General features: G+C 38.2%; 1 protein-coding gene across 1 annotated transcript in view; it reads left to right on the forward strand.

Moving 5' to 3' along the window:
• The window catches only part of ADGRL3 (adhesion G protein-coupled receptor L3), a 436,049-nt gene extending 419,060 nt beyond the window's left edge, over positions 1-16,989 (forward strand). The window contains exon 26 of the mRNA XM_088138611.1: positions 13,428-16,989. Within this exon, the coding sequence (XP_087994737.1) occupies positions 13,428-14,227 (800 nt within the window). The 3' untranslated portion in view covers positions 14,228-16,989. The remainder of the gene's footprint in view (positions 1-13,427) is intronic.
• Positions 16,990-17,559: the final 570 nt, after the last annotated feature.

Consider the following 17,559-nt stretch of genomic DNA (forward strand, 5'->3'; position numbering starts at 1 on the left):
ATATTGCTTTCTTAAGCCAGCCGCTTTTCTTTCATTTCTTCCAAGCTCGGTCTGTGCCTCAAGCGGAGTTCCTAAGTCTGCTCCTGCCCCTGGGTTTGCTTGCTTTTCTAGAGGTTTCCTTCCTCCCAACTCTTTAAGGCAGTATTTCTCACCCTCGGCAACTTTAAGATGTGTGGATTTTATCTCCCAGAATTCCTCAGCCAGCATGCTGGGTGGGAAATTCTGGGAGTTGAAGTCCATACATCTTAAAGTTGCTGAGGGTGAGAAACATTGCTGTAGGATAACTTCCCCCTCCCTTCAGAAAGCCCTCAATTTGGCTGTCCTTGCAGACTCCATTTAGTCTACTCAGAAGCCCCTTTCCTCATCCCATGATCTTCTCTCCTATTTCCTTCTGTTTTCCTTTCCATTCCCTTTCCAATCTCTGGCACCCAGATTTCTAGCACCCAAGTGATATCCTGTCTTCTCAGGAGACCTCTACCTGTTTGCCTCTGCCTCACTAATTTCTCCAACTGTATTGGAGCCCCTTGAGTGACATGAGTATTAATACAAAACCACATTAGTAACACAGCTGTTATAGAATATAATATCCCTTGAAGAAAAACAGATGACTCTTTTGACTATCCGTAAAAAGTTCCCATTCTTGTTTCCTCAGAACCTGTACCTTTCCATTATTACTCCGTATCTTAATTCCTTCAGCTTGAAGCAGTTTTATTTTACAGCTTCCAATAAGGTTAACATTTACTAAAGAAGTTCTCCATCATATGTTAGGGTCTTTTTTTGCATGCAGTGTGGATATAATTTTACTCAGCATCATCCATAATTCAGAAATTCAGAACATAGGTCTAAAATTAATATACATAACATATGCGATAGATACAGAGATAAGCTCTCTAAGTTGAACTGATTTCCCTTCTTTCTAGTTATGTTTCACTTGCCCTCTTTTCTCCTCTTGTATTATTTTTTTCCAGCCAAACTAGTTAGTACTAGTAGCTAGTAATATATAAACATCCAGATATTCCCACTGACATTCTTATCATCCGTTCAAAAGGAATATAGTGGCCATTCATTTTCAGCTCTGAAGCTTGCAAGAGCCAAACTCACACTGTCTTCTCTGTTACCATTCTTCAGTAAAGGTGGGTGAAAGCTCACCTATTTGTCACTTTGATTTCAAGGTCTGTCTGCTTTCAGCCCTCAATTAACTATAGTGCTCCAGTTAGTATAATAATTAAAGAAACCCTATAGAAAATAAAATCTGTACTTAGCTCTTCAGGTTTTGTATCCCTAGCTATTATACCTTGATATTTCAGTAAGAACTCTACATAGAGTTTGTGTAGTCATGTAAAGCTATGAAAAACATTACATGAACAACTGAATAGACCTTAGCAACACATATTTATTTTATTTACTTATTTATTATTACATTTGTATGCCGCCCATCTCCCCCAATGGGTGACTCTGGGCAGCTGACAGTTAAAAAACCAAAAGCGTATAACAATTAAAATACTTGGTATTTAATTAATCTGGTATTTAAGATGCTCTCCATCATTTGTGATTTTCAAGTGAATTTCAAGTTACTATTGATGGGCGACTTATAAAGTAATAGTGTAAACTAGCTTGAATGAACAGCTATCAGCATTATAAGGTGTACTAGCTTAACTACGTTAGTCTCTTCACCAAAACCAAAATGATGTAACAAAACAGGCGACATTTCATAGAAATTAGTATGTGGGATATTACATTTGAAAAATCCCTCTAAGATCATCATTTGAGGACAAAATCTGAAGAGATTTAAAGCAAAAATACCCCTCATACTATATAACTTCCATGGCAAGTTCAGATAGATTGGTTGAGGGAGTTTTGGACAAAGGAAATAAATATTTGTAAGAAGCTACAACCCCCCTTTCTGATTATGATGAAGCTGATTGTTGGGGTTTGAGGCAGTAGTATGAGAGATGAAATCACTTTTTTTTTCCTCAAAGGAAATCAGTTTTTTGATCAGCGAACTCACATAGCTGCTCTGGATGGGAGGCAAAGCCTCATCATGAAGCAAATAGTAAAATTAAGGATCTCGTTCTCTACCACTACAGTCTTTTTGCAACCCAAGAGCTGTGACTTGGTGAACTTGCAAGGATCACTAGCATTTTTGGACAGACCACTTCCCCTCCCAATCATGACGCTTTACACAAATGATGAAAGGGTCATTTTGTTTGTTCATCTGCTTTTATCACTGCTGCTTGATTGAAACACTTTCCAGCACCCTACAGCTCAGGAGAAAGAAAGCCGAATTAGAACATGTTGAGTGGATGTGGACGAACTGATCGGTTCATCCCTGGAGAATAAAAGTCTTTTCCCGCAGCCTCTTCATCCAAGGCTCAGCCAAAGTCAATGTCCCCTGCAATGTACACATGGCTGGGAATGAAAATCATAAACAGTCACATCAGAAAGAAATGAAATGGCCAAAGTATAAAGAACATTATAATATTTTTATTAATAGTGGCATTCCCAGATTGTTGAATAATAACTCAGTAATCTTTTCACTGCTTAGGTGATTAACATATGATTTGACTGGAAAAAAACTCTTCTTATAATCACAGGAGATAAATTTGAACTGCTTGATGAACTACAGCTCACTGCTTATTATCAAGCAATAGAGGAACTAACGCTATGCTGAAAAATTGTTCCAATTCATGAATGGATTTTGATTCCAATTATGAGTGGAATATAAAGGATGGGAGAAGGGGGAAGTCATCTTTTTTTGTAATTTATTCCCCCCCTTTTTTTCTTCTTCACAAAGGGCTTGCATATTTTCTTTTTAATAAGCAATGATCACCTGGCCATGCAGGTTCAAGTGATCTTTATTTATTGAAAAGGAACAGTAAGCAAGCTTGTTTTACTGCTTGTATGCACTTCCAACAAAAAATAGTGATAAGATGCCTTTCCATATTCTGGCATGAAGGAAGGTGAAAGGAGGCTTGAAAAAATGGCTACGTACTCTCCCAACTGATGTGAGAGCTCTGTTACTCCTTCTTAGTAAATAAGACTGACCAGGCAATCTCCATTTATAAAAATCAGTGTAAACTCCCCATATTGCTCTGTACAGGTACTGTTCTTTTTCCCTCGGTCACCTTCTATTCATCTATAATATCTGAAATTAAAAGTAGGATGTTAAAATATTACAGAGTCCTAGTTCTATGTAAATTCCAATAAGACTTATAGATGTCACTGAGAGCCAGTTTGATGTAGTAGTTAAAGGCACTCAGCTAGAAATTAGGAGACCATGAGTTCGTGCCATCTTAGGCATGAAGCCAGGTGGGTGACCTTGGGCCCATCCCCCTCTCTCAGCCCTAGGAAGAAAGCAAGGGCAAACCAATTCCAAAATCTTGCCAAGAAAACTGCAGGGACTCATCCAGGCAGTCACCAGGAATCAATACTGACTCAAAGGCACAAGAAAAGGAGTGTCACTATGTATATAGTGCTTATTTGGTAATAAGCACATTACATGTGTGTAACTGTGTGTACGTTACTACAGTTTGAATAGAAGGAAGGCCAGACAAGGGAGTTTTCACATCTACAAGTGGTCCTTGTTTAACAACCACTTGTTCAGTGATCATTCAAACTTATGACAGTGCTGAATGAGTGATAGTTACAACCAATCCTCATACTTATGGAGATTGCAGCATCCCCATGGTCACATGATCGCAATTTGTGACCTTCCCTGCCAGCTTCTGAGAAGCAAAGTCAGTGGGGAAGCCAGCAGGAAGTTACAAGTCGAGTCAAGTGAGGTCTTTGCTTAACGACCTGCACAGTCCTCACTTAACAATGGCAACTGGGACTGCCATAACTGCCTTCGCTAAGTGGCACAGTCATGCGGTTTTTCAATTTACAACTGTGTCACATAATGATGGAGTTTCTGGTCCCAATTAGCGTTGTTCAGCGAGGACTACCTGTATTCTGCTTCTCATCAGCTTCTTCCTGGTGCCAATGTTGGTAGAACAGTGTGGAATGGACAGGAAGTGTGCAAGAAGGGCAGAACAGCACAGAGTAGAGGAAGGCACCTTCCAAAAGGTATTGCGGTGATACTGGAGCTGAAGAGGGCTTTTCTTTCATTTAATCTTCTTAGCTGTATTTCAGATCTATTATCTTTCCTTTAAAGCATCTGCAAAGGTGTTTTGTTTTTTTTTCAAAAAACCTGGACAAAAATATAAGTACTTTAGTGGAGGTATACATGTTCTTTAAAGCATGGCTTTTCAGAGCAGAAAAACAGCAGTTATGAAAAAGTAGCAGGTTTCTGCTAATTTAGCTTGTCTCATTTAGCTGCTCTTTTCTCAGATTCTCATAATGTTACTTTGGTATGAAAACAAAAAATTGTCAATGCTATTCCATATGAGAAACTGTTTTGAATAATCCAACAAGACTACATCACCTGGCATAGTGCACGTGCAATCAATCATACACTTTAATATGGCTACAATTAATATTTCCATCTTTCATCAAAACTAGACAAAACATCACCCAAGAAAGCTGCCATTTTTTTTTACATAGTGGAGCATTCAATCTCTATAAAGTTTTGTGTACAATTCTGTGAGATCTCTACCATGTTTCTTGTTAGCTTCTGGATTAGTTATAGGAAGATCCTATACATAAATTGGGTAAGTTGAGTGAGACCTAATCCAAGGAAAATAACCTACAGTAAATGAGATTGGATTTTCAGTATTGTTGAAGGTTAATCTATTTATTCCAACATTTACATTTATTAAGAACAGTTTTCATTGAAGCTTTCCTATTAGACTAAGGAGTGTTCTTGGATCCGAACAGTATTTTACCAATTGCATTGGGCTCTGCACTAAAATCTAGGAATGCTTAACATTGTTTCTGAAATGTTTCTCAAAACAACAGTGTTTGTTTAAGAGTACACTGAATGTTATGGTTGAAAAAAGCTACGTGACACCCACAAAGAGAAACAACCCTGCTAATACAGTACAGAATTGGATTTCAATATTTATGCACCAGATATTGATGTAATTAACAGTAAATAAAAGTATTTATCAGCATAATAAACATTCTGAAAAACGTTGGATACTGACAGATATATACCATGATACTTTCAATTTCAGTTTCTAATTTTGAATTTTTCTTTAAAAAAGCTGATGATGGGGTGAAAACCACTTTATTATTATAAAGGTGTGACTACTACTCAAAGCCGAAACAACCCATGTAAATAACTTCATTTGCTTCAGGGAGTTGAAATAGTTTCTGTTAATACTTTTTTCTGCATATCATCAATTTGCTTTTGATTCATATTTCTTCTATTGTCACTGTAAGCTTACTTGTTGTTTTTTCTTTCCTTTTCTTCATGCTGTCGTTTAGAGCCCTACAGAGAGACAAGTATGGGAGTAAAGCTAAACATTGCATATCAAATGTAATTTTTTTAGTTCACTTTTTAATGCATCATATATCAGTGATGTACATATTTAAAACAATTCATCTCTCACAATACAGAATCAAGAATAATAAGCCATATTTGATAACTATATATAGATAATAGATATGTTGTGTCTGTTTCATTTTGTCTTTCATCCAGTATGTTTTAGTTTTGTGTAATTGTATATGAGAATGACATTTCTTTTTAATTAAGAATATTTTTTGTCTGCAAAGTCATACTGTTTTCTTGCTGTGGCACATTTCATGAAAGCTGTACTTCATTTTCAATGCAAGGCAATCTTTTATTTTCCTCAAATATATAAAAATGATAACTTCCAGCTAATAATTGTATGCTTTTGCAGAAAAAGGAAGGAGCAATGCCTTAATGGGTAGGCATAACCAGTCTGGGGTGAGAGTGATCCACTCATCTTTGCAACCTCCTACTGTTATGTGGATTGTTAATACAAATTTAAACTACAAAAATGAATGATTTTGTTCTGCATCTGTAATGGCTGTTTTTCACCCATACTTTTTTCTGCCTATATGAAACATAGATTATAACAAGCAAATTTCAGAAGGTTAAAATAAGCCTGAAAACCTGGAGATATTTAAATCCAGAAAAATAGCAAGGTCTGCACGCAGCAACACTTCCAGTCCTTAGCACCTCACAGATGCAGACTGAATTCATTGTTTTCAGAAAGTTTTGCTGCTTCTTCAAGCGAATGGCCAACAAATGGTCAACAATTTACTTCTTCAACAAAACAGTGCTGGTTTAGCCTTGTCTGCTCTTTCTGGCAATAGCATCTGAATTAACAGAAAAATGTGAAGCCTTCGCATGTCTCTCATCTTTTGCATGTATTATAACATTAGAAATACCCAAGTGTATCATGAGCACCTGAAGACACTTTTTTGGTACTTCCAACTCCAACCATTTGAGATGTGTGTTGATTCACAGGGCTGACAGAACCAAACAGGAACAATATCACAATAGCTTTAATAGGATCGGCTAAAGAAAGGAGCTAATTTTTGAGTTTCATAGTGCTTGCCCAAATGTTAAAAAGAAGAAAAGCATGTTATTTGTGCTGTATGACAAAAGCCTGTCTGCAGTATGTTGCTATCTAACGATGTCCACATCTAGGAACTTGGTGACTTTGCATCCACTAGAAAAATGTGAAGATGCAGCTGGGACAAAGCAGCAATGCCCATGCTCCCTTTACAAATACCAAAGCCAGCAATTGTTCAAATCTCAGTCATTAGTAAAAAAAAAAAAAAAAAGTCATTGGTCATTAGTTTAAAAAAAGGAGAAAAACCTTCTATCTTAATAAATCTAGAGGTGTCTTATAGTTGTCTTACCTCTGTCAGAAGCCAGGCAATATAAAGGTCCAGCATGGAGTATGTAAGTCTAGATCAGGGTTTCTCAGACTTGGTAACATTAAGATGTGTGGACTTCAACTCCCAGAATTCCCTAGCCAGCATGCTACAGTGCAGCCTTCTACAGTGAACATTAAAGCTGGAAAAATAGTTTTCCCAATAATTTTTCTAACTGAAAATATACATAGATCTAAACCAAGTTTCCCCAAAGTGGTCAATATTGACCCCCCAAGGGTCAATGGGACCATCCAAGGGGCCAATGTTGTTCTTATTATTTATAGTACTATTAAAGTGGTATTATTTTCATATAATAAATGTTTAGGGGTCGGTGAACAATCCAAAACTTCATGAAGGGGTCGATGAGCTGAAGAGTTTGGGGACCCCTGATCTAAACACTCACTGATGCTATAAATGCCTCTCCTTCACGTTCTTGTCCACCATTAACTATTATCAGCTTTGAGAAAGAGGCTCAGAGGCAGGCTCACTGACTGCCTGTACTAAAATAATTTTAATTAATAAATAGTTGATACACACTTTTTAAAAATGCATAATTGTGCCAACATGATATATAATCAAAATGTATATAACTAATCATACCAAACAACATATTCTTATTTCTAAGCAATGGGCATGTCTTATTTATTGCATGGAAATGCAAATGCAGTGTTTGGACATGCTTATATCTTCCACAATAAGATAAAAGACATCACCATTTTATTGCATTCTTCTAAAATGCTGCAGCAAAAGTTGTTGTTTTTTTTAAGGGTATAATTGTAGATATGATGATTATCACAATTTCATAGGCAGCAATCACAACCAAGTTAAAGTAATGGGTAGAACAGTACCAAATGTCCTACTGGGCATGTGTCAGCCCCAGCAGAAGGTGAGTGGCTTTTGGTTTTGGTTTTCCTTTATATACTTTGGTGGCTCTGAGTTTTTGTTTTATTTTTGCTCCCATTGACTTCAATAAGAAGAAAATAACAAAGGCAGCATAGAGTATGTTTGGGAAGGAGAAAACTGTGGATCTAAAGCCACCATTGATCTGACCTCAGAATTCCCCAGCATGCTCCCTTTTTGCCCTAACCACTGGTCAACCTACCACTCTTGGGACAGCTATAGTGGCAGAAAGCCCTGCAGTTATCCAGAAGGAATTACTCTGAATCCATGAAAGCCTTACCCAGGTGCACTTAATGCTCTCTAGGTATGGAGGTGAATACTTATTTGTATGACTCTAGCACACCCTTGGAGAAATTCTAAAATTGGAATATCGGGGCTATAGGCTTGATTCGGAAGTTGAAAAACATCTTGGAAGAAAGCAGTGATAAACTACTTCCATATCATTCCAAGAAAACTACATAAGCTTGTCCCTGAAGTCACCAAGAGTTGAGTATGACTTGAAGGAGACTTTATATTTTGTTATGCATACAGCGATTCTGCAAGCTCATTGCCAAGAGGCAATTTTGGGAATTAATATTGCAAATGGAAACTGATTTTTTAAAATGATATAACCTCCCTTTTTAAAAAATCATTAATATGATTCACATAAGCTAAATTTAATATGAGAATGGAATTAATTTGCATGTATCAACTATAAAAGCAACATCAAATCTAACAGCAGGAATTAGGTAGTTAACTGCTGCTAGCGTTGGCCTTGTTGCACTCCAAGTGGCCATATTTTTAAATTTTTTTGGTTGGAGAACTTGGTCATTTCTTTGCAACATAATCATAAATATGTTTGTGAATAAAACCCTCAGAGTTCACTGAATGTAAAAATCATGTTGACTGTTTCTAGTTCAATGAACGGCAGAGGATAATGGTCCGATTGAGCCTAGGTAGGTCTGTGTCACAGTGGCTAACCAGATACATTCATCAGTGCTAGCAGTCATTAATGGCTCTGTCCTCCATATCTAGGCCACCTTTCAAATATTTTTCATGGATAGTCCTCCAGATATTTCTAACTATGATAATTTCTGTAGGTTAATACTAATATGGTGTAGCTTCTTCTATCAGATTTGCATCCTCTGGCTCGTAATTTCAGGAGACAACCTCACTTTCTAATAAGAGAGCCACTATGGCATAGCATTTTTGCCATTTAATTGTGGACAGCCTGTCACTCTTTCTCAGTCCAATCTACTTCACAGAATTTTTATGGGAATAAAATTGGGGAGATTCTTTTGGAGGTAGGATAAAAACAATACTGCTAATTAAAACATAATTAGTTTTATTTCTGGTCCCTTTCATAATGCTTTCTACCATGGAGTTCATCCTTTTTACAGCTGTCATACGCTAGATTGACACTTCCATGGAGTTACCTATCACAGCTCCCTTTCCTAATCCATCATGCCAGTTCAGGCCCTATTAATATATATGTGATATTTTTCTCCAATGTGCATCATTTTGTTGTTGCTTTCATGGAATTACCGTTGCCATTTTAAAAGCTATCCAGACACTTTGGGAGTCTTGGCAATACCTTTTTGATGATATCCCTCTGAATATCATTCTAAATCATTTATAAATGTTAAAAAGCATCAGTCCCAGGATAAATTCAAGGGAGACTCCGCATTGCATTCCTCTCCAATCTATTCTGAAAATCGTCACTCCATTCCTACTCTTCACTTTCTGTTTTTTGCCCAGCGATCTTTCCTTTTATGGAATGGCTTCTGAGTTTGCTCTTCAGATTTTGGTGCAGGACTTTCTGAAAGTCCAGGTTTCCTGCTTAATCTAATACAGGCACACACACACACACACTCAGAAATGTATTCCACTGATTGGAATTCTATGCCAACTTAAAAATAACATCCACTACTAGTTTTGCTACTGGGTCAGCATTCTGTTCCAGAATGCTTTTTATGACCAAACACAAGGACTACAGGTAGTCCTCAGGTTACAACCTCTCATTTAGTGACCATTCAAAGTTACAATGGTGCTGAACAAGGGGGACTTATGACTGGTCCACAAAGTTGCAGCTGTCACAGCATCCCTGCAGTCACATGATTGCCATTTACAACCTTCCCTGCCTGATTCCCACAAAGTCAATGGGGAGGCTGGCAGGAGGTTGCAAGTTGCTCCCCCGATTTTTGGCCTGCCTACCCACAGCACCTGTGCATCAGCCTGTGCTCCATTACGCCTGCCTAATGCACCTGCCCACCCATATCTCTCACCCGCAGCTCTTGCCTGCCAACCTGTTTGCCTGGGACTCCTGCCTCTTCCCATGTCATCACATGAGATCCTCAGTTAACAACTTTATGACTGCATTGTTTAGTGATGGCAATCCCAGTCCCAATTGCTATCATAGCCCGAGGACTACCTGTAACCCTACTTAGCTTCTGAGTCCCCCCACACACACCCCCCAAAATCAGCTAGGTGCACTCACTTTGAGCTTGACTCAAAATCGCTACCTGGAATCATCCATGCACCTTTCTTACAAAATACATACATACGTACATACATACATACATACATACTGAAGTGGCTCGACAATGCCTTCTTCTGGGTGTTTTTTGATATCCGTCTCTAGACCTGGTGTTCCTTCATAGCTTCCCACCCAACTACTAAATGGGCTAGCCCAGACAAGATCAGCCACAGGCTGCCACCAGCTGGGTTTAGGACCATCTAAATCCTCTGCACGTTCACTGAGAAGAGCCTGGAAGCCTTTCTTTCCTAAACAGCCTGGATAGAGAACTATATGCATCCAAGAGCCTTTTTTTACACCCAGGTCATTTTGGAGGGCAGGCCCAGCCCTACATCTCAGTGAAATAAAGCAGCCACTTCTAATAGCTGATAGAACGTCTGGCCAAATGTCAGCCCAGAGCAGTTATTACCCTCTGATTGCTAAGATGTCAAAGTGGCTTGCCTCCCTGCCCAGACGTCATCATTATAATCATTGTCCTGGGAAGTGTATCCCCATGGACACCTCACACTGGTCTGATCTGGGGGCCCTTCCAAACAATGGCTGTAGGACTAGCCACTGGGAAATTTGCCCAGGAGGGAGAATGAAGACTAGCAGCAGCAAAAAAAAAAAAAAATAGAGGATTTTCCTCATATCTCAAACAGCTCTAAGGATGGTAAGCTGTTTTGGACCGCTGCTGTTGGGAAGGAATCAGTTGAGCTTTGGGTGTCTGCCTTTACGTTAATTCAGTAAAAATAAAGATTGCTTTAGTGACCTTATCAGGAACAATCAGCCATCTACCCAAAATTTGGTGCATTCTGTTTCCTTTTGATTGCTTTTGATTGGTAAATGCAAATGAAATAATTGATTGAAAGGCTGTTATGTAGGAGCATGATTGAAATGGGCAATTAATTGAAGATGAATCAATTTGATTTGCAGGTGTAAATTAACGGAATAGTTTAGCTGGGGATGATTTGAATTATCATCCTGACTACACCAACCAAGTATTTCAGCCCACTGAAATGGTCACAGATCCTCATGTTATTATTATTTTAATTTTTCAACTATATTATCTGGGTGATAACACTGTATAGGTAGGTTTTGTTGTCTTACAGTAACATGCCAAGATTGTAGCAATAGCAGAGTATGGAATATGGTGAGAGGGACAGTGGGAAAACGTTCTCTGTGTTCTTCAAAATTAAAGTAGTACAGAATTAAAGCTGTAAGTGTTTAAGGGGAAGACGTAAGAGACTATTAATTCCAAAATATAAATTAGTTAGCAGGGGCAGTATGATTTCATTCAGAAAAATAATGTGAGAGGAAGAATTAAAATCCCAGTCCTACCTCCCAAGTCTCATCCTCTTTCTCGTCCATCAGCACATTCCTGCTCTGTTCTAAAACAGAAACAGTGGGGCATCCAGTGACAGGTTTCTTGGCATTTTATCCTTGAAGGGAATGCATTTAAGGGAATGCAATAAACACGTGATAGCTCATAATACTTAGGAATTTTGTATGCCTTAATTTGTGAATGGGCAAAAAGTAAATCTGGATCTTCTGACAGATCTCTGGGTGATTTGCTGGGATATCAAACATTTCATAATTTAACAGTAGCAGTAATAAAATTATTCATCCCTCCCCATCCCTGCTCAAATAATATAGCTGGTATGAAAATGTTTGTGCTAACTAGAATAGGATTTTAGTATGGAAGATTTGTAAGCCTTGTTCACTTCTGGTACTCAGCAAATTTCTGTTCTCATTATTTGTTATATCATTTACAACAAACTCAGGTTCATTATCTCAAAATTCTAGGGAAAAAAATGAGCTGAAGTCTGCCCATCACTGCTTTACTCCTTCTTTGATTATATTTGATGTGCATGGTAATAATAACTAGATACATCTAAACTGTCAGTGCTCAGCCCACTTAGAACAAGGCTGGGAAAACTTATGGCCTTCCAGATGTCGGGCTATAATTCCCATAATACCCAAGATTTTATTTTCAATGTGGAATAACATATATAACATGAATAAGTTGTAATTAAATCTGTACAACATGCAGTTGCTGCTAATCAGTAAGAAATTAAGTTCTGAGATTAGAGTCCAGCCTGAAAGAATAGCTCCACAGCCTGGGAATGCCTCTTGAGTCCCAGCTGTTTCTGGATCTCCAGATGGTAATGGTGGCAAGTAATGCATTTCTATAATTTGTCTCCTGCATCTGTTATGACCATTCCCGAACCAGTTAGATTAGTCCATATTTACTCAAGCCTTGGTTCTATCACAGTTAGACTACTTCAGTGTAATCTTTATGGAACTAACTTTGAAGAATATCCAGATACATCCACTGTTGCAACTGCAGCAGTTAAGATATTAACTAGTATACAATAACACTGTGCATGCTTTAAAATTTAGAACAGATGGTTTGGAACACACAGGAATACAAGCTCACTTCTTTAAAGCAGCTTTATCTTTTTTCAAACTTTAGCATGAGCCTGGAAAATGATACAGCTGCTTTAATTAATTGTATCCTGCAGATCTGCACAGAAGTTTTAAAGCAGTGCTAAGCTTATGGCCCTGTTCATTTCAAAGCATGCAGAGCCCTAGAATTAACTTAGGCCTATCTTGAAAGACCTGTAGTTGCCAGTTGTTTTCTGAGCACAGTTAAAATTGTTGGTTTTATCTTTAAAGAGCTTAGGACAAGACTATCTGAAGGACTGCCTTTCTCAGTATGAAACTGTCCAGACATTGATGTCAGCAAGCAAGGCCAATGTTTTCAAAGCCCCATTTGTTAAGCATAGAGCAAAATATCTTTCCTTGTGTCAATACCAGTCTCCTTTAGGAATTGCTTTTAGCTCCCACTCTTTAAGCCTACCAGAAAGGAATCCAACTCTTTCTCTTTAGCCAGGCCTTTTGAGCTCAGGTAGTAATAATTTAGCATTTTTAAAATTGGATTTCAACTGTTTATACTTTACATGTTGACCTTTTAGCCATCTTGAGTGTACTATGGGTAGAAAGACAATTTATAAATTGAAATAATAATAAATGGATAAGATTTGAATCCACATTTTTCCATGTCTTGAAACCCTACATCATTTCTTTCAGTTTCCTTTCTCTGTATTCCCTCTTTTACACAGTTACTGTATATTGCAGCAAACAGTATATTATTGTTTCTTAGGGCAGTAGTCATGCAGATGAAGACTACAGGCAGATATTTTTTGGTACCAATCAAATCTTCTTGTGTGATATTTTTCAGAGGGGCTTCTGAACAATGCCAGGGATACAAGTGTCATGGATACTCTACCACTGAATGGTAACCACGGCAATAGCTACAGCATTGCTAGCAGTGAGTACTTGAGCAACTGTGTGCAAATAATTGACCATAGCTATAACCACAGCGAGACTGCCTTAGAGAAAAAGATTCTGAAAGAACTCACTTCCAACTATATACCTTCCTACCTGAACAAACACGAGTGTTCTAACGAACAAAGTAGGAATCTGATGAACAAATTTGTCAATAATCTTGGCAGCGGGAGTGACGATGATGCCATTGTTCTCGATGACGTCACCTTGTTCAACCAGGAAGAGAACCTGGGCTTAGAACTCATTCATGAGGAATCAGATGCCCCCCTGTTACCCCCAAGGGCATATTCTGCAGAGAACCACCAGCCTCACCATTATAGCAAAAGACGGATTCCACAAGACAACAGTGAAAGTTTTTTTCCCTTGCTAACCAATGAGCACACAGAAGATCTCCAGTCACCGAATAGGGATTCTCTTTACACTAGTATGCCTGCTCTGGCCAGCATGCCAGGCTCAGAAAGTGTCACCACCAGCACTCAGACCGATCCCCCATCAACTAAAGGTGGCGATGGCGATGATGTGTACTACAAGAGTATGCCAAACCTGGGCTCCAGGAACCATATCCAACAGCTACACACTTACTATCAGTTGGGGCGGGGCAGTAGTGATGGATTTATAGTTCCACCAAACAAGGATGGGACCCTGACAGAAGAAACCTTGAAAGGACCAGCTCACTTGGTCACTAGTCTATAGAACACTAAGTAAACATTTTAATAAAGCAAATGCTCCCTGTACAACATCTGGATTATTGTCTGGATTTAAATCAAAGCAGTGGTAATATTGTGTGTTCTCCTATTCCATATTGTTCTAAACAACCAACAGTTCTCATAACTTTTTAATGGAATTTATAGGCCCACCCAGGAAAAAGGCTAACTGCCTGTTGTTCCCCCTCACCCAACACATACACTGGCTTCACATCAGAGAGACCATAGGCTAATGAAAGGGATACAACAGGAAATGGTCCACTGTGTGGCCTTCTCACATTATAGTGTATTTGTTTAAGCATCTTTGGGTGCTGTCTTAGTACCAAGGACCTGATTGACAGAAGGCCAAACGTGCATTTGAAACTACTAGCAATGATGCATCTAGATTGGAGTGCTGCACAAGATAGAAGCAAAAATAGCAAAACTGTTTATTCTGAATCTGTACCACATCATAGTTTGGGGGTTTTGTTTTGGGTTTTTTTTTGGTTTGTTTTGTTTTGGTTTTGGTTTGGGGTTTTTTTTGTGTGTGTGTGTCTCTCACCACTTAATTTAGCCAAAGCTCACTGAACTGTGGAGCAAACAAAATCTAATGAAATAGAAAGAAAGTTGGTAATTGTATGCTACATGGTATATTTTTATGTTTTTCTGTATTAACTGATGATAATTCTAATGGCAGAAAAAATGGAACAATTCCTATGTAATGTACAGATACTAGCATTGCACATATAGTCTACTCTTCGTTCCGCCAGAACTTGCGTCCCTGTTAATGTGGTGGAAAAAAAAAAACTTTTTCTGTTGTGCTGGTCTTGCAAGTTTGTCTACCAGTAGAAACAATTTTTTTCATGTATCCTTTATTTGGCCATTTTTTCTCTCTCATTTAAAAAAATCACCGAGTAAACAAAGTGATGATTTTTAAATTTTTGGTTATGTGATATCACGCTTTGTGTACGTGTGTCTCTGTGTGTGTGTGTGTGTATATATACAGTATATATGTGTGTGTGTGTGTGCGCGCGTATATATATATATATATATATATATATATATATATGCACATACACACATACACACACACACACACACACACACACAGAAAATATACTCTGTTTCTTCTATCTACAAATTTGCCAACAGGTTGTGTTTTTTTTGCAGATTAGAAACTTGACCTGTATGTTTCCAGGGCACAACTGATGAGATGCAGCAGCCTTTGTGGCCATCAGCCCCTTCACCAAGGCATTATGTCCCCTTCCAGTAGTCACGGTTTCATAATGAGACTTCTGCAGATGAACATAATGCCTTTACAGGAGTCAAAAATCTAACCTCAGGCTAGGAACTTTCACTGCAATGGTTTGAAAAACTGACTGCTTCATAGCAAAGATTTTTTAAAAAGCCTATTTTGAAGTGGTAAAAAAAAAAAATACAAACCCTTCCATTATTTTTCCTAACAGGAAATGTATTTATTTGACAAGATTTAAAGTCATGTAGACCTTCCCAGGAGGTAAATTAGCAGCACAGATTTTACTCTTTTTTTTTTAATTTATGATGCATTTTGTATGGTCACCCAGTTGAATGACCTCATTACTAATATTTGTTGTAACAGTGAAATTTGTTTGCCAACCAATAAACAACTGATTAAGATTTAGAAGGCACTGTATATATGTCCTGTACAATCAGTCTCTTCTGATTTATCTCCCTTTCTATCTTTAGCAAAAGAATATTAGTTCTTTTAGTGCTGAAGGTAGCTATACAAATGAAAGGATTATTCAGCACAGACTGATGTAGAGAAGGAAATAAACTAGGTACCTAGAGTTTTGAGGCAGGCATAAAAAGAAAGGTCTCGGTGTTTAGCTGGGGACACGCTGACTTTAGCTTTAGCTAAAAAGAGGAGCTAATTTTTTTTTACATACATTTTTGTACCATATTTATACAGTATGTAGCATTTGTTGTTTGATAGGTCTCTGTAGATCATACCAGCCCATAACATAGTGGCACGAATGCAGTCCCTGTGCACTTTTTATGTCTACGTGGACATTTTGAAGAGTTAATTCCAACAGATAACAGAAGGCGCTTAGCTCCACTATTAACGTAATATGAATGCTGTAGGCACTGCTAGAGTAATTTGTGACAGCAGAATTAATGTTGGTAGTTGTGGAGAATGGCAAGAGCCCTTAAGTTAGAATTAAGCAAGTCTTCCTGTTAAAGCCATTCAGAATACCAGAACTGGGCTGGATGTAGTATACAGAGTGAGGGACTGCTTGAACACCTTTGGGATTTGCTTAACTCTCTTCTTCCTACCATAATCCCAAGAAAAATCCAAACTCTTACATTACTTCCATTTTCAGGAGCTTTTGGATGAATTCCTTGAAACAGAAGTAGCAGCTGCTCCAGCTCTTACTTGGTTGAAGGGCACATTATTGGAAGGGCACATTATTTGCATTAATGGTATTCACATAATGGCTAATTTGGCCCTGTTTTGCAAAATAGAAATACACACACATTTGAAGTCTCTCCTAGATCTTTTGTTCTTGTTTTACTGCTTGGTCCTTATTAATTCTCTGGAAAGGCAATATTACTCTCAGTTGCTTTAACTGGCTTTAACCATTGAGAAAGCCCTCTAAATTTCAGGAGGAGATTAAATAGCTGTGCTGAACTGTATCCTTTGGAGAGATGTGGATAAAATCCCTTTGCTATTCCATACACCCCCAACCTAAGTGCTCTTTTGTTGATACTTGCTTGCAGGATTTTGCAAAATAAAATTAAAATCCACCAGTACTATCTGAAGTTGATTTATTGAGACACATCCATTAATTACTTTTAAGGTGGCTTGATTAGGAAAAGGTTAGAATAAACAAAATAAAAGATGACATCTCAGGAAATGAGATATGACCGATATAATTTATTACTTTTGTGAGTGTTGTGTACATTCTTCCAGCTTTTAGGAACATCTCAGGTAACCTTTCCCTGAACTTACATGGAAGCGAATCAATATTTTCCATATCCTTGTCTTTTAGCCCTGTGCAGGTGACAATCAAGACTGAATCAATGCGTGGAGGGACATGACATCTCATCCACCACTCCCATCTCCCAAACAATGCACAATGCAGAAATGCTCATCACTGATCATTGTCTTATGCAAAGGACAGTTCTTTTATTACTGCATTTTTCTTACCTCAGTGCGCTAATATCAACAGCATGGACTTCCACAGAACCACCGCCTGTTGTCGCCTTTCTCTCTGGCCTGCGTTCTCTTCCCACACAAGTACGCAAATGTCTGCAACCGTTCAGCTCTGTGCCGACATGACCCGCTGTCGTTCATTCAGCTGA

The sequence above is a fragment of the Python bivittatus genome, unplaced genomic scaffold, assembly GCF_059951505.1.
Source record: "Python bivittatus isolate LINGU-HERP-01145 unplaced genomic scaffold, Pbiv_v1 ctg000270_np1212, whole genome shotgun sequence".
Classification (NCBI taxonomy): domain Eukaryota; kingdom Metazoa; phylum Chordata; class Lepidosauria; order Squamata; family Pythonidae; genus Python; species Python bivittatus.